This window comes from Meles meles, chromosome 3 (assembly GCF_922984935.1).
Source record: "Meles meles chromosome 3, mMelMel3.1 paternal haplotype, whole genome shotgun sequence".
Lineage (NCBI taxonomy): Eukaryota > Metazoa > Chordata > Mammalia > Carnivora > Mustelidae > Meles > Meles meles.
The window spans coordinates 63081851-63107905 of record NC_060068.1 but is presented as its reverse complement, the minus strand read 5'-3'; the positions used below and the strand labels follow the sequence as shown (position 1 = coordinate 63107905).

The window sequence follows — 26055 nt, the reverse complement described above, 5'->3', positions numbered from 1 at the left end:
AAGTCTTAGTTTTTAATTTGTCTTTGAAAAAGTGCTATCTCAATTTTTTAAATCCCCCTGAGCTTTGTGACTCATATCATAAGAAATCTGACCTTTCGGCAAAAGGGGAAAAATCCAAGTTGTTACCTTGACAACAAAAGGTAAGCGGGATGCTTTGAGCTCTGATGTTTCTGCTATAAATAATCCATCTTTGGCCAGAACCACAAGCCAGAGAAATATTCATGTGAGAATGGAGAGGAATGAGCTGGGTTGGCCATAGGGAGAGTCTGCATTTCAGGAGATCGTTTTAATCACCATTTTTAGGAGTCATTCCCAGAGGCACTTTTGGAACAATTAACCAATAAACCAATAAGAGGGAATGAATTCAATTTCTAAAAATGGGAATTTACACAAATGAAGACTGATAATGCTTTTTCATTTGAGGGCTTTCTCTATACTTATTTGTACCATTGTCTAAATTGTGTTGTTTTCATCCAGAGTATTTATTCTCTGTTTCCAAACAACCTATAAAATAGAACAAAGGGAAGCTAACAATGAACTTTGGTCCTTCAGTTATAATTTATATGATGTTACCCTGCCTACCAGCAAGAAAGGAATAGCAATAAAGTTGGATAGCTTTTAAGACATTGTGGATTATTAAAAAAGAGAAAAAAAAACAAAATCTTCTTTTGGTTAAAAGTAACAGAATACTACTGAATTTTTTTTTTTAAACAAGCTGTACTCATGGATAGGTCTAAGATTTATGGCTGTGATTATCCTTTTGCTTGCTGACGTAAATTAGTCTTCTGGGAAGTCCAAGTTATTTCTTAATAAGCTTTAATAATCTGTGAGTCAGAGTAGGTGCTGCTGACAATGAGTTTTGCAGGATTTACTGGACAGAAAGCAAGAAATTGATGGGCACGCCCATCGAGGGGCCTGTGGAAATAGTGCCTCAAAATATTTTCTGAATAAGACCCTTTGCTCCAGTAGATTCCACCTGTTTTTCAGTAAACATGCTTTATCCAGGAAGGTTTCCTAAAGTTACCTTACAGCCGGCTGAGATTCTCCATGACTATCAGTGCTTCCTATCGTTGTAACGGGGTCACCCTCAGACTCATGTGAACAAAGTCAGATAACTTGTTTTATTTTTTCCAATTGATCTTGTTGGGATGACTCATAGGGGGAGGGGCTGCTCTAGATTCAGAGACTCTGAGGAGAAACAACAACCAAATGCATCACGTCGTCCTTGATTAAGTCCCAACTCAAACAAGCCAACTAAAAACGGCAGTTTGACAGAAAAAAATGTAAAATGGACTGCATATTAGACATTCCCTGAAATGTCTTCTTAATGTATTAAGATGTTTATTAATTCTTATTACCTTCTTAAGATGTGATAATAACACTGTGGTAATGTTAGAAATTGCCTGTATTTCTTGACACGCCTACCAAAGTCCATAGTAACAGAATGACATTCTATCTGGGATTTGCTATATTTTCTTTTCTTTTCTTTTTTTTTTTTTTTTTTTCAGAAAAGAGGATTGATGATAGAGGAAACAAAACTGGCCAACAAAAAATTCATTATATGAGTGATAGATATGTATGGGTTCATTACACTATTCTATTCTTGTGTATGTTTGAAAATAATCGTAGTTTAAAAAAAAAAAAATCTTTCTAACCTAAAGCAGTCTCTCTCCTCTTTTCCAAGATCACAGTCTATCCTCTTGGAGTAGGAGCTGGTACAGTGTCTCATCCTCTTGGCATTCTCTTTTCTGGATCCTCACTGGGTCTGCCTCTGAAGCATCTATGACCCATGTAAATTGAGCCCATCATAGTTGAAGCCCCATAGAGCCTCTTGCCCATTTGTCTCTTATTTCTGATTTTGGTGGTGCTACTGATGCTTTGAGGCCTGGCTGTGATTCCCAGTAGACCCTGGTTTGGGTAACCCATTCTCTAGCTCTCAGTTACAGAGCCATATTTTCCCTTCCACAGTGACCCCTCTTGTCTGGAGAGTTCACCAGCTGATACCTTTAACTATTTCCACACGCCATCCATCCTGTCCAGACATGTAGAAACTTCTAGATCCCCTATACTCCAGGAGAAAGCCGTGGAGAATCAATAGAGTTGAAAGAACATTCCATACAATCTTTTAGGCCCTTTTCTCAGCCAATTTTATTCTTCTCCCAGTGTCTTCTTGGGTATAGTGGATAGTGCTAACCGCTGGAATTCTGAGAAGCATGCAGTTGTTCCAGAATGGGTCTAGAGAAGGCCAAATCAAGGCTTTTGTTCTGAAATCAACCCACACTTAACCTTTTTCATTGCTTAGCTCCAGGTGAGGCAGGAAACACTACATAGTTTGGCACCTTCCTCTTGTCCCTCTCTTCCTTTTCTCCTAGCCTGGTTACTTGGCACAGAAAGGCTTCCCAAAAAGGAATGGCACCTGCAACCTCATGAAGCTATCTCATTTGAGTATGTTCTTACTGTTTCCCTCACTAAAATGAAAGCTCCATGAGGACAGAGATCTTACCACTTGTTTACCAGTGTATCCCTAGCACCTAAAGCCATGTTTGGCACACATAGGTGCTCAATAAATACATATTGAATAAATAGTCAACAATAACTGTATATTGTTCTCTACAGCACCTACTTTGTAAATTACACATGTATTAGTGTACATACTTGATTAATGTCTCTATCTCCCTCTAAAACTATTTCTGAAACTTTCCTGATAGAAACGAATTTCAATGCTTGGTAAACATGTGATTCCCGATTCCTTGTTTGAGATTCTGATTCTGTAGCTAGATAGGCTTGAGATTAGGAATCGGCATTTTTACAAGTATCTCCCACCCCCAAGGAGACTATTCCCATTAGGGACCCTTGGAAAACACAACTCCAGAACATTAGCTCTACAAGGCAAGAACCTTATCTGGTTTTAGTTCCTAGAGAGATCTAGCACCTAGTAGAACTTCCTTACATTGCAGCTGAATGAGTGAATGATTAACAGGTAGTGGTGAATACACGTTAGCCTCTTTTTGACTTGATGATCTCTTTTCAACAACTAGACTGAACTTTTTTTTTTTTGAGATTGTATTTATTTATCTGACAGAGAGAGATCACAAGTAGGCAGAGAGGCAGGCAAAGAGAGAGAGAGGGAAGCAGGCTCCCCGCTGAGCAGAGAGCCCAATGTGGGACTTGATTCCAGGACCCTGAGATCATGACCTGAGCCAAAGGCAGAGACTTTAACCCACTGAGCCACCCAGGCATCCTAGACTGTACTTTTCTATAAAAGTTAGGTGGGTTAACTAATGAAAAATCATCATTTGACTTTATAGCATATTATATTGCAAACTTTGTGAGTGGAATGTAGTTTTCTGTGTGGGTTTTTTGTTGTTGTTTAACTACCTCATCAACAAGGAATACAGAATATAGCTATCAAGAAATTGGTTGCATATTATTTTGGCAGAAAAGCAGATCAATGGAACAGAGTGCCTATATACATATACATATACACATATACACATATGGTCAATTAATTTACAACAAAGGAGCAAAGAATGTACAATGCAGAAAAGAATGGCATTGGGAAAACTTGGGAAGTTACATGCAAAGAATAAAACTTGACTACCATCTCACTCTATTTATAAAAATTTACTGAAAATGGATTAAAAACTGAATGTAAGACCTAAGACTATAAAATTCCTAGAAGAAAACAGGTGATAACCTCCTCGCCATTAGTTTTAGCAATATTTTTTGGATCCGACTATAAAGGCAAGGACAGCAAAAGTAAATATAAACAAATGGGGCAGCATCAGACTAAAGAGCTTCTGCACAGCTAAGGAAAGCATGAACAAAAGAAAAAAGCAACCTACTGTATAAGAGATGACATTTGCAAATCATATACCTGATGGGGGCTAATATCCAAAATATATAAAGAACTCCTACAACTCAATAGCAAATATATGTATATATATAATATGTATATATATTATATATATATATATACATCAATCCAATTTAAAAATGAGCTCAGGATCTGAATAGATATTTGTCCACAGGAGACATACAGGTGGCCAGCAAGCACATGAAAAGATACTCAACATCACTAATCACAAGGGAAATACAAATCATAACCACAATGATATATCACCCCATACCTGTCAGAATGGCTATTATCAATAAGACAAGAAGTAACAAATCTTGGTGAGGAAGTGGAAAAAAAAGAACCCTTCTGGACTATTGGTGGGAATGTAAATTGGTGCCATCATTATGGAGAACAGAATAGAGGATCCTCAAAAAATCAAAAAAAAAAAAAAAAGAACTGCCATATGGACTATCAATTCCATTTCTGGGTATATATCCAAAGAAAACAAAAACATTAATTCAAAAAGACATATGCACCAATACGCTTATCACAGCATTATTTACAGTAGCCAAAATATGAAAACAACCTAAGTATCCAGCAATAAACAAAAGGATAGAGAAGATATGGAATACACACACATGCACACATACACACACACACACACACACACATTGGAATACTACTCAGCTATATAAAAAGAATGAAATCTTGCCATTTGTGACAACATGACAATGTGGATGGAACTTGAGGGTATCATGCCATGTGGAATAAGTCTGACAGAGAAGGAGAAATACTCCATGATTCACTTACAAGTGGAATCTAAAAAAACAAAACAAACAAAATAAGATAAAACCCAGACTCACAGATACAGAAAATAGAGTTGTAGCTGCCAAAGGAGAAGGGGAAGAGGGGGTGTGCAAAATGGGTGAAAGGGATCCAGAGCTACAAGCTTTCAGTTATAAAATAATAATTCATGGTGATGTGCAGCACAGGGAATACTGCCAATAGTATTGTACTAAGTCTGCATGGTGGTAGATGGTGACTAGACTTGTGGTGATCAGTTTGAAATAATACAAATGTTGAATCACTACTTTGTGCACATGAGACTAATAGAATATTGTATGTCAGTGACATTTCCATAAAAAAAATTAGTTGCATTCTCTTCTAAAACTGAAACTTTGTTTTAAAAAGTATTTGCTGGGACACCTGGGTGACTCAGTCAGTGAAGCGTCTACCTTCTGCTCAGGTCACAATCCCAGGGTCCTGGGATCCAGTCCCACATTAGGCTCCTTGCTCAGTGGGGAGCTTGCTTCTCCCGCTGACTGCCACTCCCCCTACTTGTGCTCTCTCTCTCTTTCTCTGGCAAATAAATAAATAAAGTATTTTTTAAAATAAAAAATAAAAAAGCATTTGCTAAACCATAACAATTAAATCTTCAGTACTAATTATTATGAAAGAGGCAGTAAATCTCCTATCACCTTTTCAGGTATGAGGAACATAAACCAAGATTTTTTTTTATTTTGTTCAGAAAGCATTTAGCAGATGAATAATTAGGTAGGATACACAAAAACTATCATTTCTCTCTTATCATTTTGATGTATCAGTACTCAAGATCCAAATTCCACAAGTATGTGAACAGGGAGGCTGCCAGATTAGCCGTGGGGGGCACGAATCTGACTCACTCAGCTACTAATCAATTGTATGACCTTTGTCAAATCACATCTCCTCTCTGCCTGCCTAGTTTCCTGGAAGGCTAAAAAAGCGGTGTTCAAAAAAGTGGAGGTTCAATGAGTTGATTTCTGGGATTTTTTTCCAGCTTTTGTATCTCACAGTTTATTAGTTCTTTTTTTTTTCCCCAAGGAATCAAACACAATTTATTTTAGAAGTAAACAGTATAGATTGAGTAAAAGAAAGCTTTATCCTAAACTTTCCCAGTAGACATTTTCTCCCAAGACTGCATTTTCACAGTCCCATCAGTGGCCTTCGTAATATTCACAAAGGATGTACAAATTGTGTCATTTTGTTGAAGAGTCAAGTTGGAAAATAACAATTTTTACACTTTTTGAGATTTCTAAGAATTCTCAAAATACAGTAGGATGCTCCCAGCTCATAGCTATTCAATTAAATTTTTCTTCCAGAAGTAACTTAGAGCAAAAGAATCATTCAGTTTATACATAGTCAAAAACAGAACTCATCCATTTTCTCCAGTGTTCATGGAGGGAAAAACTGGTCCATCCCACCAGATGTAGCAAAAAGTCTGTCTCCTGTTTGGGCTTCTCTGTTGTATGTGACCAGAGAAAGCTTGATGTTTTCATTTTGGTTTCAGCACACTAGCATCAATATCCTTTTCTTCCTTGGAATCTGGATCTGGTATCCAACACTGATCTTTTACATTCAAAAAATGAGTATTTCAGAGCTTTGCAATTTCCTTCCTTCAGACACTGTCGAGGGGATTTTCCTTCCTTGAGCACACAGTCCGACTGCAGCAGACATGCGCCCAGGTCCTCCTTCACGCCCGCGCCCACGCCGCCCTCCGGCTTGTCCTCGTAATACCGGGGCATGACTGCGCCTGCCGCCCCAGCTGCTGAGACCGGCTTCGGTCCACAACGGCTGTCCCAGTTTCTTAGTTCTTAAGCAAGGCACCGCTGTAGGCACTGGAGTTACCACAGTGAACAAAACAAATCCCTGCCCTTAAGGAACTTAACATTCCGGCCAGAGGGGACAAGATGGTAAGAAGTAAAGAAGCTAAAATAGATAAGCAGGTAAGTAGGTAGGTAGATAGATGGCTAGATGGAATGCTATAGAGAAAAATTAAGCAGGGAATAGAGTATGGGTGTAGTAAATTAAATAGGATGGGCAGAGAAATCTCCACTGAGATTTGGTAAAGGCCTCTTGCCCTTTGGCAACAAAGAATTCAGTGAGCAAGTTCATCAGGTAAGGCTGTGGGCAGAAGCAGAAAATAAAGCTGGAGACAGTGGGGTGCAAATACAAATTCCTGTAAGAGCCATGGAAAAGTAAACCCATTGACTGATGTAAGTGGAGAATGTGGCGGTTACTCAACTCCGCCATGTTGTCATCTAAGGTCTGGGTCACATGTTGTCACATCAGCTCTCTTCCAAGAGAAACTGGAAATCTGAATGTTTATGTAAAATAACCTGGCTTTTTTTTTTTTTTAAGTTTTAGCTATTATATTAGTTTCCTAGGGCTGCCATTACAAAATGCGACAAACGGGTGACTTCAAAAACCAGAAATTTATCCTAATGCCGTTCTACGGGCTTGATGTTGGAAATCCAAATATCAGCAGAGCCATGCATCCTCTGAGACTGGATAGAATCCTTTTCTTCCTCTTCTTAGCTTCTGGTAGAGGCCAACAACCTTTGCCATTCCTTGGCGTGCAGCTGCATCGCTCCAATATGAGCCTCCGTGGCTGCGCGGTACTCTCCCTTCACGGGTCTGTGTCTCTTCTTGGAAGGACACCAGTCACAGTGAATTCAGGGCCCATGCTACCAGTTCACCTCCTCTTAACTCCATGTGCAGTCACGTTGTAAGGTTTGGGGGTTTTGACTGCAACATATATTTTGCAGTCAGGACAGAATTTAAGTTATAACAGTTATCAATTAATATGCTATCAATTTTTAATATACTGCATTACTTTGCACTCTGTAGGGTAAATAAGTCCTATATGTAACTCATGGATTATTCATGTGTGAGCTCTGGGCCAGAGATCAAGGAGCCTACCAAAAGGGCCTTAAGCTTGATGCACAGCGTAGTGCCTGCCCAGGGATTTGCTGAAGTAATAAGTGAATGCATAAATGTATGAATGAATGAATGGTTGTAATTCTTTTATGTTCGCAAATAACTGGAAACTATCTGGAGAAGGTATTCTATTATCAGAGAGAGAACCCAGCTGGTCAAAACTATACTGAATATTCAATACTTTGCACAGGTTTCTACTCAAATTTGAACAGAGCTATATAGAATAGTAACTCCCACTCATACCCGCAGCTCTTCCCCTACTCCTTCCTCTGCAGTGATTTCTCTGTATCAGGAGACTTTTTTTTTTTTAAAGATTTTATTTATTTATCTGACAGAGACATAATGAGAGAGGGAATACAAGCAGGGGGAGTGAGAGAGGAAGAACAGTCTTCCCTCGGAGTAGGGAGCCCACTGCAGGGCTTGATCTCAGGACCCTGGATCATGACCTGAGCTGAAGACAGACACTTAATGACTGAGCCACCCAGGCGCCCCTGTATCAGGAGACTTGAGCTTGTGTCTATAGCTAAGCTACACTGTTTTTTGTTTGTTTGTTTTTTAATTTAATTTATTTTTTTTAGTGTTCCAAAATTCATTGTTTATGCACCACACCCAGGGCTCCATGCAACATGCAATATGTGCCCTCCATAATACCAACCACCAAGCACATCTCACCCCCCCACCCATCTCCAAAACCCTCAGTTTGTTTCTCAGAGTCCATAGTCTCTCATGGTTTTTCTCCCCGTCTGATTTCTCCCAACTCACTTCTCCTCTCCATCTCCCCATGTCCCCTGTGTTATTCCTTATGCTTCACAAGTAAGTGAAACCATATGATAACTGACTCTCTCCACTTCACTTAGTTCACTCAGCATAATCTTCTCCAGTCCCATCCATGTTGATACAAAAGTTGGGTATTCATCCTTTCTGATGGAGGCATAATATTCCATAGTATATATGGACACATCTTCCTTACCCATTCGTCTGTTGAAGGGCATTTTTGTTCTTTCCACAGTTTGGCGATTGTGGTCATTGCTGCTATGAACACTAGGGTACAGATGGCCCTTCTTTTCACTACATCTGTATCTTTGGTGAAATACCCAGTAGTGCAATTGCAGGGTCATATAGGGTAGCTAGCTCTATTTTTAATTTCTTAAGGAATCTCCACACTGTTTTCCAGAGTGGCTGTACGAACTTGCATTCCCACCAGCAGTGTAAGAGGGTTTCCCTTTCTCCAAATCCTCTCCAACACATGTTGTTTACTATCTTGTTACTTTTGGCCATTCTAACTGGTGTAATGTGGTATCTCAAGGTGTTTTTGTTTTTGTTTTGTTTTGTTTTTTAAGATTTTTATTTATTTATTTGACAGAGAGAGATCACAAGTAGACAGGCAGGCAGAGAAAGAGAGAGGGAAGCAGGCTCGCTGCTGAGCAGAGAGCCCGATGCGGGACTCGATCCCAGGACCCTGAGATCATGACCCGAGCCGGAGGCAGCGGCTTAACCCACTGAGCCACCCAGGCGCCCCTCAAGGTGGTTTTGATTTGAATCTCCCTGATGGCTAATGATGATGAACACTTTTTCATGTGTCTGATAGCCATTTGTATGTCTTCTTTGGAGAAGTGTCTGTTCATGTGTTCTGCCCATTTTTTGATATGATTATCTGTTTTGTGTGTGTTGAGTTAGAGGAGTTCTTTATAGATCTTGGATATCCGCCCTTTGTTCTGTAGTGTCACTTGCAAAGATCTTCTCCCATTCCATAGGTTGCTTCTTTGTTTTGTTGACTGTTACCTTTGCTGTGCAGAAGATTTTGATCTTGATGAAGTCCCAAAAGTTCATTTTCACTTTTGTTTCCTTGGCCCTTGGGGACATGTCTTGAAAGAAGTCGCTGTGGCTGATGTCAAAGAGGTTACTGCCTATGTTCTCCTCTAGGATTTTGATAGATTCCTGCCTCACACTGAGGTCTTTTATCCATTTCGAGTTTATCTTTGTGTACTGTGTAAGAGAATGGTCGAGTTTCATTCTTCTACACAAAGCTGTCCAATTTTCCCAGTACCATTTATTGAAGAGACTGTCTTTTTTCCACTGTGTATTTTTTCCTGCTTTGTCAAAGATTATTTGACTATAGAGTTGAGGGTCCATATCTGGGCTCTCTACTCTGTTCCACTGGTCTATGTGTCTGCCAAGATTCTCAACAAGAGAGATCCTAGCTAATAGGATCCAACATACATTAAAAATATTATCCACCATGACCAGGTGGGATTTATCCATGGGATGCAAGGGTGGTTCAACATTCACAAATCAATCAATGTGATAGAACAAATCAATAAGAGAAGAGAGAAGAAGCACATGGTCCTCTCAATTGATGTAGAAAAAGCATTTGACAAGATACAGCATCCATTCCTGATTAAAATGCTTCAAAGTATAGGGATAGAAGGAACATTCCTTAACTTCATAAAATCTATGAAAAACTCACAGCAAATATCATCCTCAATGGGGAAAAGCTGACAGTCTTCCCTTTGATATCAGGAACACGACAAGGATACCCACTCTCACCACTGTTGTTCAATATAGTACTAGAAGTCCTAGCAACAGCAAACAGACAACAAAAAGAAATAAAAGGTATTCAAATCAGCAAAAGAAAGGTCAAACTCTCTCTCTTCACAGATGACATGATACTTTATATGGAAAACCCAAAAGACTCTACCCCCAAACTACTAGAACTCATACAATTCAGTAACGTGGCAGGATACAAAATCAAGGTACAGAAATCAGTTGCTTTCTTATACATTAGCAATGAAAAAATAGAAAAAGAAATTAGAGAATCAATTCCATTTACTATAGTACCAAGAACATAAGATACATGGGAATAAACCTAAGCAAAGAGGTAAAGGATCTGTACTCGAGGAACTACAGAACACTCATGAAAGAAATTGAAGAAGACCCAAAAAGATGGAAGACGATTCCATGCTCATGGATCGGAAGAATAAACATTGTTAAAAGGTCTATACTGCCCAGAGCAATCTATACTTCCAATGCCATCCCGATCAAAATTCCACTGGCATTTTTCAAAGAGCTGGAACAAACAATCCTAAAATTTACGTGGAACCAGAAGAGACCCTGAATTGCTAAGGAAATGCTGAAAAAGAAAAACAAAACTGGGGGCATTACGTTGCCTGATTTCAAGCTTTGTTACAAAGCTGTGATCACCAAGACAGCGTGGTACTGGCATGCTATCTGTTTTTTTTGCTCATCGTTAAATGCCAGTTTTTCTTTTTCTGTGACAGAGATTGCCTGTGGTTTGCCTGATATCCAATCTTCCCCTTCCTTAAAGGCAGAATGCTATAGCAAATGTGCTCAACTGGAAAACATTTTAAAGCCTAGTTAGCCAACAGGAATAGCGAAATAGATGTAAGTGGTGGTCTTGGGGCAAGACTTCTGGAAAGATCTTCATGTTGTGTCCAACGGAGACAGCAGAGAGAAACCACCAGGTCCTAGAAGTTTATCAACATGCCAGTTAGGACAGCAAATCCCGGGCATTTACGGCTATGGGCAGCCAGATTTCACCCTTTCCTGAGTTTTCAGAACCCATTTAAGAAACAAAACCGAAAGGCATCTCATCTTCTCTTTGCTGGCCAGTGCTTCACGTGTGCCCTTGGGAATCACCTCTCTGTCAAAGACTTGCCTTGGAGGAAGCAGACAATCCAAAGCACATTCTTCTTCTCGGGTTTTGCCCCAGTGACTAAGTGGAAGGTGGGACCCTCTGATGTTACCACAGTCTTCCTGTTTTCTGCTCTTCAAGACCCTTCATTCCTAGAGCATTTCCTAAATGTGTCCAATTAGCAGTTCAGACTCTTTCTCTGGCACTTGATCTAGAGCCTCCACAAATGTCATCAGCTTGTGCTCTCTGGGACCTGCTCCCCTGGAGCATAAGTGTCATTGCTTTCCTGCTTCTGTGTGCTCGGGGTGGGGGCCGGATCTGATGGTTATGGGTTCTTTCACAGATTCCAGCCTTTCACTTGTACACTTTCCATCCTACCAAGAACTAATTCACCCCTCTTTAAATCCTGGCTTGGATGACACACAGGTCCAGAGTACCCACTCCTCCACCTTCTGTAGGAGATCCGTGGAATCATACTGAGAAGCCTTCACGTTAGAGCCTAGTTCCAGATTTTTATTAAGACATTATCCATTCTCTCGTCTTATAGCGCCACATAGTGAAATTCAGTGCTTGATCACACCTGCCTCTTGATGTTCCTCTTCACGAGAGGACATGCCAAGAACACTGACAGCTCAAGCTGGGTCTGCACAAAATTGGTCAGCAGTGGTGTAGTGGCCCTGGCTTATTCCATTTAGATGGCCCATTCCTGTACTGTAACGTAGCAAATGCTGCCCGATCCCATACTCGCAAGATATGATCCATCCTGAGAATGAACCCAAATTAACTTGTTGGTGAACACAAACAGGCAACATGTTCAGAGGGTGGTTCAAATATTCATTTATTATTGCCATAGAGGTTGCCATTCAGACCATACAGAAGGGACCAGGAGTTTACAGTGGAAAGTTCTTTTTCCTTTTGTACTCTCTGCCCTGTCCTCAGCATATCTTTGCATCCCTGTGATCAGGGCAGCAAGATCTGATCCTATTTCCAGTACAAGAAAACAAACCTAGATGCTTAAATTCGTCAGTGTGCAACATCTAGATAAGGGAAACAAAATTTTTGCTAATATTGGTTACTTCTCGAAACCTAACTTCAGTGTCTCCATGTTCTAGAAGACATTCCCTCCCCCTTCAAGGGCAAAAATGGGTAACAGAAGACACCATCCTGGTATGGAAAAGAAAAAGCAATGGATTGATTTTATAATAATGAAGAAAAACCAATAAAGTTTATTTTTGGAAAAATTTTAGGGAAAATAGAATGGAATAAAGCCAAATGGGTAAGTTCAAAAAGTTTCTAAGAAAGATCCTTATAATTAAGAGGTCTTTCTTCCTTTAATCTCTTTCTCTCTAATTGTTGTTTTGTAAATAATATTCTTCGAGATAAACAAAGATAGACAGCCTGTCAATATACCCAAGCCTGTCAATGATGAAACTGTGCTAGTGAGAAAGGCTTCACATAAGTCATCAAGTTACAAAAGAATTATCTATGAAGAAAGAAGTCTCTTCTAACATGGTGAATGTGCATTTTAGGGGGAAAAACAATCTTGTACATATTCTTTCTACAAAAGCAATTATATTTCTTCATGTAGAAATTGTTGCAAAGGACATGCAAATGCTGTGCTGAAATGGAAACACCAATATATTCTGTTCCAAACATCTCTGCCTACCTCCCCAATCTCCCACATTCCTAAATAACATGATGAAACCTTCCAGTTACATGAAAATAAAAAACGAGATTTGTTCTGAATAACTCTTTATAGTTGGGGCATGTTGTTTTTTCTCTTGTAATGAAGCAAAGAGATATGTTGGCCTGGCATCTTTTATCATCCATTCTCCCTTCTCTGGCAGAATGAGGAAAGTGCAGACTTCTGGTGGTTTCTTACTGGGGTTAAAGGTGCTTTGCGATAGCAAGATGGTGGGCTCTCAACAACACTGTTGCTTTGAAAAATAAAAAATAAATTAATTTAGTTTTGCCTACTTTCCAAAACAGAATTCTTTAGTGAAAATGTCAGTAAGTAAAACAAATGCATATGATTTTACGTCATTTGGCCAGAGTTTACAATGTGACCAGTTGCTTGATGATCACATCTAAGCACATTCAACTCTAAAAGAAATACACTTTTACTTCCAATATATGTTTGTAATTGGGAAATGAATCATGATATACCATCCTCACAGTGAACTTGGATACTTCTGAGGAAAACAACCAGCTCTACTTTGTAGAATCCTAAAACATTCAAGCTGAAGTAACTACAGCAGTGATTCTTTCCAGCCCCTCAATAACATGAAGAAAATTAGGACACTGGGGGTTGTCCTGACTTTAACATTAGAAGTCTCATGTGCCAGGAAAACCCTCGATCTTGAGATGCTTGGTCATCCCAACAGTAGGTCTAGATTTCAGGTCTTCTGATTACTGACTCAGTGATGTTTTTCTTACATATCTTTGCTTTTACCGAGATCCTAGTTGTTCTACCATTAAGGACAGCTTGTAAATAAATTTAAGTGCTAATTATGCATTCTTTATAGATTTAAGGAATAAAATAAAAATGTTGGTTTTGGTTTTCCCCATCCAGTTTTTAAAGGATCGTTTCCCTAGGAGACACACCCTAAATACTATTTCACTTGGTTCTCTCTCCTGTCTCTCTTTTTACTCCTGGAAAGATGTAGATTTGTGTTGTTATGCATGGCTTAGGCTGATAAATCAAATCAGCAGACATTTCAAATAAACAAACAAAATGAATTTGAGAGGTTATAAGTGTTTGCAAGTGTCACCGTGGAGACCAGAGAATGGATTGTCACCATGGAGACTTGCATAAACACTGCCTGTGATGATTTCCATGTGGAATCAGATATAGAAGAGATTTGGGAGAGTATATAAATGGAGCTGGCAATGAGTATGGCTAGAGTGAGTTGTGTAAGAAGACTGGGGGATGCTAAAGTAAGTGGACAGTTTGACATGTTTCTGCACTCACCATTGCTCCATCAGTGAACAAAAAAACCTTCAGGGAAAAATCCCCACATCCCGCAATACTACAGAATTAGAGGTGATTTCCATCCACTCTGACTCTTTTTTCCCCAGTGGCTATCTTTCTCTGTCATTGTGACTAGTTCTGTACAGGTGGGATGTGATCATAATGACAGCTAGTCTCTATTAAGTCTTGCCACATCAGTGGGACTGTGATAAACATTTTATGGTTATTATCCCATTGAATCTGAACATTTATAAGGAAATGTGAATATTCCCATTTTACCAGTGTAGATAATGAGGCATAGAGAAGGTCATACAGCTAAAAAAAAAAAAATAGGGAAGATGGGATTCATATGAGGCAGTCTGATGGCAGAACCCCTGTTCTTAAATACTTATCTTCTCTGATGAGAGAACATAATGTCTTTGAGGCACTTTAAATCTAAATAAGAAAATAAATATAGTAATAAAGAATAACACAAGGGCAACAATATGTATCACCAGTGCCTACACATATTTTAGTAATTATTTAACTACAGGGTCATGTCCAACATGAATCTTACCACTTTTCCTCTTTTATTCCTGCAGTTATTATAATATTGCAGCTCTTAGTTGCAGAGAACAGAATCCACATTAGCTAACTAAAAGAGAAACAGAATATAATAAAGGGTATCCATTTACTCGTGAGATATCTGGGAGGGTCAGAGAGTCAAACTTGAAAACTACAGAACTCAAATTATACCATCTTCCTACCTCAAAGTTACCAGGTTTTTTGTTATTTTGGGTTTTTTGGGTTTTTTTTGCTTTTTAAAAGTTTCTATTTAAAATTCCAGTTAGTGAGCATACAATATAATATTAGTTTCAGGCATATAATATAGTGATTCAACAATTCCATATATCACCGTGTACTCATCACGACAATACCCTCCTTAATCCCCATCACAAATTTCACCCATCCCCCCAAAAATCCCCCTCTGGTAACCGTCAGTTTGTTTTCTATAGTTAAGAGTCTGTTTCTTGGTTTGTCACTCTCTCTCCTTTTCTTTTCCCCTTTGATCACTTGTTTTGTTTCTTAAATTCCACATGAGTGAAATCACACGGTGTTTGTCTTTGACTGACTTATGTATCTTAGTATAATACTCTCTAGCTCCCATACTGACAACATCCAAAGGGCTAAAAACAAACTACCTACTGTTTTGTTTGTTTGTTTGTTTTTTGAAGATTTATCCATTTATTCGAGGACATGAGTGGAGGATAGGGGCAGAGAAAGAGGAAGAGGGAGAGAAGCAGACTCCCCAATAAGAGAGGAGCCCAAGCCTGGGCTTAATCTCAGGAACTTGAGATCATGACCTTGGCAGAAACCAAGAGTCAGATGTTTAACCTACTGAACCACCCGGCCACCCCCACCTGTATTTTTAACCCGTATCATTGTCAATGGCAAGATCTCATTCATTTTTATGGCTGAGTAATATTCCATTGTGTATATATACCACATCTTCTGTATCCATTCATGAGTCCGTGTATACTTGGGGTGTTTCCATACTTTGGCTATTGTAGACAGTGCTGCTATAAACATAGGGAAGCATGTATCTCTTTGAATTAGTATGTTTGTGTTCTTTGGGCAAATACCTAGTAGTGCCATTGCTGAATGATAGGGTAGCTCTATTTTTAACTTCTTGAAGAAATTCCATATTGTTTTCCAGAGTGGAAGTTCCACTTTGCATTCCCACCAACAGTGTAAGAGGTTTCCCCTTTCTCCACATCCTCACCAACACCTGTTGTTTCTTGTGTTGTTGCTTTTAGCCATTCGGACAGGTGTGTGGTGATATTTCATTGTACTTTTGATTTGTGTTTCCTTGATGATGGGTGGTGCTGAACATCTTTTCATGTGTCTATCGGCCACCTGATGTCTTCTTTGGAAAAATGTCTACTCATGTCTTCTACCCATTTTTAATTGAATTATTTGCTTTTGGGTGTTGAGTTGTAGAGGTTCTTAATGTTTTTTGAATACTAACCCTTTTGGATATGTCATTTGCAAATAATTTCATCTATTCCATAGATTGCCAATTGGTTTTATTGTTTCCTTTGCTGTGCACAGTGTTACAAGGCATTTAAATCAAATTTATCTTCAAGTGTGCATTTAAGCTTTCAGGTGAATTGACTCAAGGGCAGGACTCAGTTGGTGTAACGCTGGCTTCTCTCTTTAAGCTCTAATTCTTAACACCTGTGGACAGCATCCCGTGGCCAAGGTGTTCTAATAGTTACAAAGCATTGGATCAGGAATTCCTACTGATCCTGGGAAGCTTTGTGTTGGGCCAATCAACCATCCCTGAGAAAGAGAGATTGTAAGGTTTCCTGACAGCAAGGATCAACAGAATTTATTGTTATCTTAAAGGATGGCTGGGTCAGTAATCTTGGATAAAGTCCTTTGATTCAATCTCGTGAAAGATTCCTTTACAAATTGTTCATAGACACCATGAGAATTAACCTTTATTTTGCACTGATGGGTACTCAGCAGACAGCAAAGTATACAGGACCTTCTTTTTCTGAGGGGAAGCAGAGGACAATGTAAACCCACTGAATTTAGACTAAGAACAAAGTTGTTTGGAATATTCAATGTAAAAATACAGGTGTGGGGGCACCTGGGTGGCTCAGTGGGTTAAAAATACAGGTGGGGGTGGCTGGGTGGTTCAGTAGGTTAAGTAGGTTCAGTAGGTTCTGACTCTTGGTTTCTGCTAAGGTCATGATCTCAAGTTCCTGAGATTAAGCCCAGGCTTGGGCTCCTCTCTTATTGGGGAGTCTGCTTCTCTCCCTCTTCCTCTTTCTCTGCCCCTATCCTCCACTCATGTCCTAGAATAAATGGATAAATCTTCAAAAAACAAACAAACAAACAAACCAGTAGGTAGTTTGTTTTTAGCCCTTTGGATGTTGTCAGTTATGTAAAGAAACTGTTTCCCTTTTCTCATTGATTGAAAATTTATAGCCAAATCTAAGACCCACCTCTTTTTAGCAAGTGCATAGGATTTCGTGGCATGATTCTTAATATACCACACACCAAGCCTCATCTCACTTTTTAATCAGCATTTTCTTTCTCTCTTTTAAAAACCATTTATATCTTATCTCACCATGTTATATGCATCCTTTGTACTTAAATCCATTTTGGGCGGGGAGGGGGGAGTGACAAAATCACTTGGTTAGTCCTGTGATATACCCCCAGTCATTCTTATATGGCTCTGAAAGCCCCTCTTAGTGCCCTTCTTTGAAGGTTCTCTCCTCAAGGCTCCTAAAACTCATCCTCACTTTGACCCAAGTTTTAGGCGGGCTGTGATATTTTTTTCTTCAATGTAATCCATCTGCTTTCATCTTTCAGAGATTTCTCATGATTTCTGGTCCCTAAGAGTATCCCATTCTATCTCCCAGCACTGATGTGGGCTTATTTTACTTTCTGTTTCCTTCTGCTATTTCTAGAGGTGAGAAGGGGAGGGTGGAGCATGTGCTCGGTGTGCCGTCTTCCCACGGAGTCCCCTATTCTCTCTTTCATTCCAGATCTGCATTTCCAATAGGCTTCTGAACACGCACACTCAGACTCAACTCACAGTGTCTGAAATAAATACTTCACCTCAGCCAACTTCTGTGCATGCACGCGTGCACATCCCTGTATAACCAAGAAAGCAAATGGATTGTATCCTTCCTCCTCTCCCTCTCTCTTCCTTATCCCCCAATGACTGTCCAAGCCTCTAGTTATTCCATCTCCTAAATAGTCAAATCCATCCATCCCTTGTCATCCTTTTATTGCTGTAGCAAACGGAATCTGGTTTTGTTCCTTCAGCCCAATCTCCAAACTCTACCCAAAATGAGACACCTAAAGGGCATCATCACCTTCCTAAAAATCCTTCTGGCTTCCAGGGCCCTAACAAGGTAAATCTCAATCCTTTACACAGTACCTCCTTTAGCACAGTACCATACAGTACCTCACTTACCTCAGTACTGAGGTAAGTGCTCCTCAGTATTCCCTCAGTACTGAGTACTGCTCCTCAGTATTCCCTCCTTTATAGTCAACTCTGCATCCTCTGTTCTTTCAGGCCACCATGTTTTTGTGTATATCATTCATTCTACCTAGAATACTCTTCCTTACCTCAGCCTGTCCTTCCTTCTTGCCTTCTTTCATTCTTCAGCAAATATCTGTGATGCCCTACTGTGTGCAGGCACTATTTCAGGCACTGAACAAAGGAATCATTGCCATTATTTTAAAAATGTGTTTAATTTAACAAACACTTCTGTAATACTTACTATGTGCCAGCAGCCCTTCAAAAGTCCATGAGATTCCATTCGAGTAGGAGACATACATTAGCCAGATCAGTTCTTCAAGACTCAATTTAAATCCTCTTGGACCCTCCTCTAAATCTCCCAGGGCATCCTGCATGGACAATTACCCAAGCATGTTGACATGGTTGTCTCTGCCATGGGACTGCAAGTTCCCTCAGTGGACTCTTCCTTTGATCCCATGAACAGTGTTGGGCACCTAATAAAAACTCAGTAAGTACTGAGGAAACAATTGACAAACTAACCAAATTTGACCATGTCATTCTGCTGCTTAAAACTCTTCAACAAGTCACCACTAAAACCAAAGGCTTGTATACAAATTGCTTAGCTTGACATACAGTGCTTTGCAAGGTGACCCCAATCTGTCCTGGCCTCACCTTCCCCAGTCTCCAATCATGCTCCTTTTGCCCTAGCCACATCAAACTCTTTCTCATGCTTCCAAAATAATGTTCTCTGTAATTTCTCAAGGCCTGATATGAAATGCTCTACCTGACTTGTCAATCTTTAATGAAGTTTCAGTTGTTCATGACCAACTCAAAGACCACCATCTGCTTGTGTCACATATTCACCCATGTGACTTGTCACTCCTGTAGCCACAGTCACATAGTTTCATTTGTATTGTATATCATGATTTATTTATGTATGTCTATCTCCCCTCCCCATACACACGTATTCCAGGGCTTTGGGTTCTTCAAGGGCAAGAATTATATTTTATTAATCTTTGAATTCTCTCCAATTTCATTTGAAACATATCGCAGCACCTAAAACATAAACAGATGATCAGATAATGTTTGATGGAAGGACTTAATGAATGGATAGGCTTTGGAAAGCTTCCCTGCACTGTGTAAGACAACTGGAGAAGGACCAAACCTTGGCTTAGACTTAGTTTCTACAGAAGGTAGAATTCAAAGTCTTATTCTCGAACCAAATTAGAAATATTTATATTCAAATGCCCTATTGTCTGATCACCTATTCTCCATTTTTCTGATACTTTTTCTTCTCTTTTTCAAATGTAATAGATTATTTGTCCTTGACGTGTTTTGTCCCATCTAGAAGAACAGTAGGTCAGTCCTGTCACTTACTAATTACTTTGTACACATTCCACACGTAAGACAGTATTGGTTTCTTGAAGGCAAATCTCTCTCATCCAATTTAAAATGCCCTTAGATAGTTGTTGGAAAGGACCATTTTACCCTCTCACAAGACTATGCATCGGTAAAAGGATGTTGCCCAATGAAAAACAGCAATAGTCCACTGTAAAAAACCCTTTAAAAAAAAAAAAAAAGAAAAGAAAAAAAAACCCTTTTAAAAATGTTAACAACATTTGTTTCCCCAGACCACAGGAACCTCAGGGTAAACTGGGGTCAGAATAATAGTAATAAAAAGTGTTGCTCTACTCTGACCCCACTTAATATAATAAGATCTCAAACTTTTGGCAAAACTTTCTCTTCCATCCTTAGATATTTTGAGGGGCCCAAGAAATATTTCAAATATTTCAAAACTCTGAGTTCTGTCAGCATCCATGGGGTATCCACCATGCTTTCCCTGGCCTCCTCTCTCAATTTCTGCAAGCAGTTGTCACTGATGATGCCTGGTTTTTGCTGTCCCAGTTGCTAATCAAAGGGCAGCTTGGACACCTTCCATGGTTTCCATTGCCCCTGGCCAACCTCTAACCCTTGGCACCATTTCCTGCTGCCTTCCAACCCATCCTTCTGTGAGAGTTAGTGATGTGTGATGATGCCTTGTCTGCTTACATTCTGTGTTGCTGTTGCTCCCACTCCTCCTTCCACCACCTACGACCACCAACAGTCACCCACCAGGCTTGTTAGCACCTGCTGCCATGTGCTACCAACCATCACCACCTCTCGTCACCACCATCACCACTTCTTCTTAACACCCATGGTGATGCTCTCTGGGCCCCAAAACTGGGTGGGAAGTGTTTCCAACCTCACCAAATATTTAAAGGACCATCATTCTCTCAGGTAAACTTTCAGACCCTTCTTTCTTCACTGCTCAAGTATAAATCCAAGCAAGTTCTATTGTGGAAACAAGCTGAGCTTCATATTTTCAATATCCTTGGACTCACCCCTCTAATCCAGTGACCACATGACCGCACCCAGCTTATGTACCTGACTCATCTTTGCTTAGGATGAGCTCAACCCCAGAGAAGTCAAAGCTCCTTGTGCACAGCTCCTTGGCCCAGCATCTGAGACACTCAAGCTAGCTTCCCTTCTACAAATACATGCAAACACAACCATATGTGCATACAGGTTCTTACTGAAAATACCAAAGAAAACTCAAAACTTATGTGTTTTCTCTCGTATTGTGAAATTGCTCTCTTTTTCTCCGGTATTATGAAATGGCTGGTAGTGTGGAATTCTTCTGAAAGGATAAAACCTAGTATTCCTTCATGTACCTTGAGGAGCATCCATTGGGATAATTCAAAATGATAGTTATGTCTTTGAAGACAGGAGGTTATGTCATTGTAGGAAGGCAAAAACCTGCAGGGAGGGGGTCAAGGGCTGGTGGTAAAGCTCTGTGAGGTCAACGGAGCCCATTTCTCTGTTCCCCTACCCTCAATACACACAGGACACCACAGGACCCCAGATTGCTACAGGAGCCTCAGACACTAACTGCACTCCAGCCAGCAGGAAAGGGGACCAACAGAGAAGGTTGCTCCCTTTCTCCCTGAGGACACTTTACAGACATAGAAGTTATGCATGACATTTCCACTTACCTTCTACAGGCCAGAACTTGGCCACCATGCCCCATTTAGCTGCAAAAGTAGCTAGGAAATGTGGTCTTTATTACAAGTATCCAGGTCCTCAGCTCAATCAGCAGTACTCTCCCAAGGAAGAGGTCAGGAATAAGTATTTGGGATAGCTAGAAGTCTCTGTAACAAAGATATGGGTTTCTTCTATCTCCTCTACTTATGGTTTTTAAAAACCAGTACCTAGAATAGGAAGAGATACTTGAATTGCCGACTCTGTCCACACCAGTGCGTGGCAGGACCCCCTACTGGTAATTTAATTCATGTTCTGTTCTCACTGCTGTTGATACAGTTTCCTTTCCCACCCTGAAAATGTAGCTCAGCCTTTTGTCTCCATGACTAACAGATTCTTGTGCTGAAGAGCCAAGAGCACAAGCAGTGGGTCAACTCAGCCTCAGTTTTTGTTTTCAACATGTCAACTCATGAAAAAAATGGCAACAAAATATCTGAAAGAGGAAGGTGGTTCCAAAGCTCAGGGAAAGCAAAACGGGATCAGTTTGAGGAGGAGAGAAGCATTAAAATGTCCTTGGAGCTGAAGGGGTCAGGGCTTTAGCCATTCAACAGTGGGGACCAGAGGCAATTTATCCATAGCTCTCTGGGACACACACACACACATCCTACATGGGCATGACCATGAGCTGTGGTGGCCCAGGCAGGCAGATGTGGGTCCTTAAGCATGTCCCCACCTTAGAAATATTTCCTATGCTCAAGCTGCCCATTTTCCAGAGAACATGACCAAGGTGAACCCAACAGTAGGGCATCCTTCCCCTATATTCTGAACTCATGTCAACTGAGACTATAATTTAACCCTAGAGAGGGAGAGACTGCTCCCCAAAATGAGACCAAGGATGCATTTCCCCCCACCACAGGCAGATCTAAGCTTGGGGAGATTCTCCTTATTTTCCAACATAGTATTTTCTCAACCCATGTATTACTAATATTTATTCCTGCTGCAAAGGGTAGAGCTGGAGGTAGAATTCAGCCTTCCTGGGCATTAACCTTGCAGTATTCTTGTGTAACTTAGCTGTCTCTGAGGGCCAAGGTTAGAAGTAAGTTGGAACAATATTGATCACTGAAGAGTGATTCATCCTGAATCCTCATCTGCTTCCTTGGCTCGGCATTTGCTATGTTCTTACATTGATTTAATCCTACATAGTCACTTCCGAGCCTGTAAACTCCTTGGGGGTAGGTACTAGGTCTATTCTATGATGGATCACATGTATGTTACATTGCTCACACAGCCTGTCATTTTATCCACCTTCGTCAGCTCATCATTAGTGAGTTGGTTGAGCCAGGACTTTTTTTTTTCCCCCAGCTGGATCACTCAGAAATCAGACCCAGGGAGGAGATCTCCCCTGGACAAAGTTACGGGTAGTGGTGGGGGTTTCTTTCTACCAGTACTTACCATGGTTCTTTTCCCAAATCTAAGGCTTCTTACAGATTTATATGCCAGAACTGAGTCTCCAAGAGAGACTCAAGGTGCTATAACCAGCGATGTTGATGATTTAGTAGATAACGTTCTTTTTTCTGAACTTCAAATGAAACCAGCAGGTTATGAGGAACCATCCTTTAGCTGAGTCATAAAGACAAGCTCCCGCCCTCTTGCAGTTAAAAATTCATGAAGCATTTCAAAAGGCTGCTGAGAATCAGGCTGGATTACCTGCTTTCCCTTCCCTCACTTGTTATTTATATGATTAAATGTCTCTGGCGGACTTCACTTTTGCCGGTGAAATATAATCTGATGTTTCTGATTAGTCAAGAATAAATCTTGGGCCTGGTTACCACCTGATTAAGCTAAAGAAAAATATAAGCATTACAGGAAACCAAGCGACAAAATAAAATATAAATGTCAGTTAGTTTGACTCTACTTTGCTACAAAGATTGGCAAGCTTTGACTATTTGCATGCCAAGGTTGTCTCCCAAAGGTAGATAAACATAACTGCTACCATGAGGCTGGTGACATTTGTCAGCTACTGTTTTTACTTCCCTGTGGTAAAGTTCTCTCAACCAGAGGGAACTTTGGTTCCAGGGGAAAGGGTGAGAAAGCTGCAAGGGGCCCTGACAATGAAAACTGTCTGAGCTCACAAGCCATAGGTTGCTGGAGTCTGCATTAGTACCTTGTAACTGGGTTTCAACTAGTGAGTTTTGCAACTGCCATATTCTCCAAAATGGCATTGCTTTTGCTACTAGGAATTTGAAAAAATAATCCATCAAAATACTTTCCTGTTCCATGTTATTGGAAGTAAGACAAGAAGCTCGCTTTTTCAGGATTCTTGTTATCACATGACTTTCTGCCTTATTTGCAGTAAAAAAATTCATGAAGCATTTTCAAAATGTCTTGAGACAACACTCTAGACCTCAAGTTTCTCAGCTTTTTGGCCCTGATTCAGAGGATCTAACCTATGGGGAGTCCTGTGGGTATTCTAACCTTCTCCCTGTTCCCAATGCTCATGGAAAAGTTCAGTAAATCCCTTTGGTCTGTTTTGTGCACGGTGCTGTCTCCTACCCCCACAGGAGGCTCACAAGTGGTAAAAGGCAAATGTCAGAACCTTCCAGAAAGCCTAGAGTTGTCATTCACGATGATAATAACAGTAATAGCGATCATGATGATGAGATGATGATGTTACCATGTCCCTTCTGTAACCTCTCTCAGGAAAGCATGGGAGCTTTTTTCCCAGAAGTCCCTGGTGATCATCTCAAGACTCAGTACACAGAATTAGATCACAAACCTCCCTTAGAGCCAGAAACCATGTCCAGGTGGTGAGACAGTGCTGATTAGATTAGGCCAGAGCCAGGAACCCCACATCTAGAGCCAAAGAGATATTGAGCCAGATGTGGGTTGAACTTCACCCAAAGCAGGCAGGCCTTGCAGGGGTGAGTGCGCAAACCCAAACAAGATGGGGCAGTCTCCAAGAGAAGGGGGATGAATGATACAAGTCAGCCGCAAAGGCCCCAACAACTAACAATAGTCATTTACTGAGCCCTCGTTTCACGTGGTTACAATTCTAAGAACGTTTTCCTTTAATCCCCCCCCCCCCGCCCCATCCCACACAAATCCACAGAGAGAAGTTCCAATTTTATGCACATTTTCAGATGAGAAAATGGAAACTCACAGAGGCTAAGCGACTTGTTATAGTCACACGGCCAGGAAGTGGCAGAGCTGATATTCAAATCTAGGTGGTCAGATCTTCAAAGCTCAAACTGATTTCATTCTCCTCATCAGGAAGTGTTTCTCAGCCGAGCCAGGAGATACCGAGGGAGGCAGGTGTCCACCTGGGCTTCAGAGACCAATGAAGCTGTAGAGCCTGAGCCAGCTAATTAGCACAGCTTCCTCCCCAGTGTGGGCTTTGTGCTCATCCCCTCTCCCCCGGCAACCCCTCTGCTGGGCCATCCTTCTTGTTTGTACCTCCGCTGAGACCTGAAGAATCACTACACCAGATATGTACTTCACTTCAAACACTGGGTAAAATGACGGTTTCTAAGAATTGTTCCCTTAAAACAAATCACTATAGCATATTAAGATAGCCCTTTCCTGTGATAGTTAGTAGTATCTGTAAGGTTAGCCCAGGGGATTATTTCTAATACCAAAAGGTAAGAGAAGGCGCTTGTGCTGTTGACGAAACCAGGCAAAACATCCATAGTCAGTTAATAATCTCTTCTTCCGTCAGCTCTTGGGGCTTCATTCTCTGTATAACCAGTTTCATGTTTCTCTCTCTTCCCCGGAGGAGTGGGTGTTGGGAATCAAGCCAAGCATTTGTGGCAGGACAATTGAAAACCTCCTGATGAATATGGCTCTTCCTGTCAGTGAGATCCTCTAGATCCGTCTGATCTATTTCATGGCATTTTACTTGGCAGGTTTAAAGGAGTGAAATATAGAAAGCTGTCTGGGTTTAGCAGGTCAAGTCTTACCTCTTTATTATTCCTCTGGTCTCGGGTGGTGTCACAATCCATAATTCATTTTGAATCAAACTTTAACGGCCTATATTGAAAAAAAGCCATGTTAATTTCATAAGATTGGGTCAAATAAGGATAAAAGGAGAAGATTGAAAGAAAATTTATTGGGAGTAATAAACCTATAGATGATTAAGAGTCCTTCAGGAAATGATGTATGCCGGTTGAAAGGCCCTCATATTGTTTTCTGGACTAAACTCTGTTCATAAGTATTACAGTCATATATTTTGTTTTTTAAAAGATTTTATTTGTTTAACAGAGAGAGGAGAGAGATCACAAGTAGACAGGGAGGCAGGCAGAGAGAGAGGGGGAAGCAGGCTCCCCGCTGAGCAGAGAGCCTGATACAGGGCTCGATCCCAGGACCCTGAGACCATGACCTGAGCTGAAGGCAGAGGCTTAACCCACTGAGCCACCCAGGCGCCCCTACAGTCATATATTTTAATTGAACATTTTTAGGTTTCCATTAACTTTGAAAAATGAAACAATGAGGAGTTGCTACAGTACTTTTGAGATCCTTTAAGGTAATCTTCAGATGATTATAAAGCTTTTTGAGATTTTAGTATTCATTTGAAACTGTATCTATCCATTCTACACATATTTATTATGTTCCTCCTGTGCACCGAGCAGTATCTTAGCGCTGGAAAAGCAGTGATAAATATACAACACAGCTCCTAACCCTTTGGGCCTCACCATCTAATAAGAAAGATTTTTAGGGCACCTGGGTGGCTCAGTGGGTTAGGCCGCTGCCTTCGGCTCAGGTCATGATCTCAGGGTCCTGGGATCGAGTTCCGCATCGGGCTC

General features: G+C 40.5%; 1 protein-coding gene across 1 annotated transcript; it reads right to left on the bottom strand.

The window, feature by feature from the left end:
• Positions 1 to 5814: 5814 nt before the first annotated feature.
• LOC123938464 (cytochrome c oxidase assembly factor 5-like) lies at positions 5815 to 6437 on the bottom strand. Its single transcript, XM_045999858.1, has one exon. It carries the CDS (start codon positions 6397 to 6399, stop codon positions 6175 to 6177), a length of 225 nt encoding a protein of 74 aa, XP_045855814.1. The 5' UTR covers positions 6400 to 6437; the 3' UTR covers positions 5815 to 6174.
• Between the last annotated feature and the right edge of the window lie 19618 nt (positions 6438 to 26055).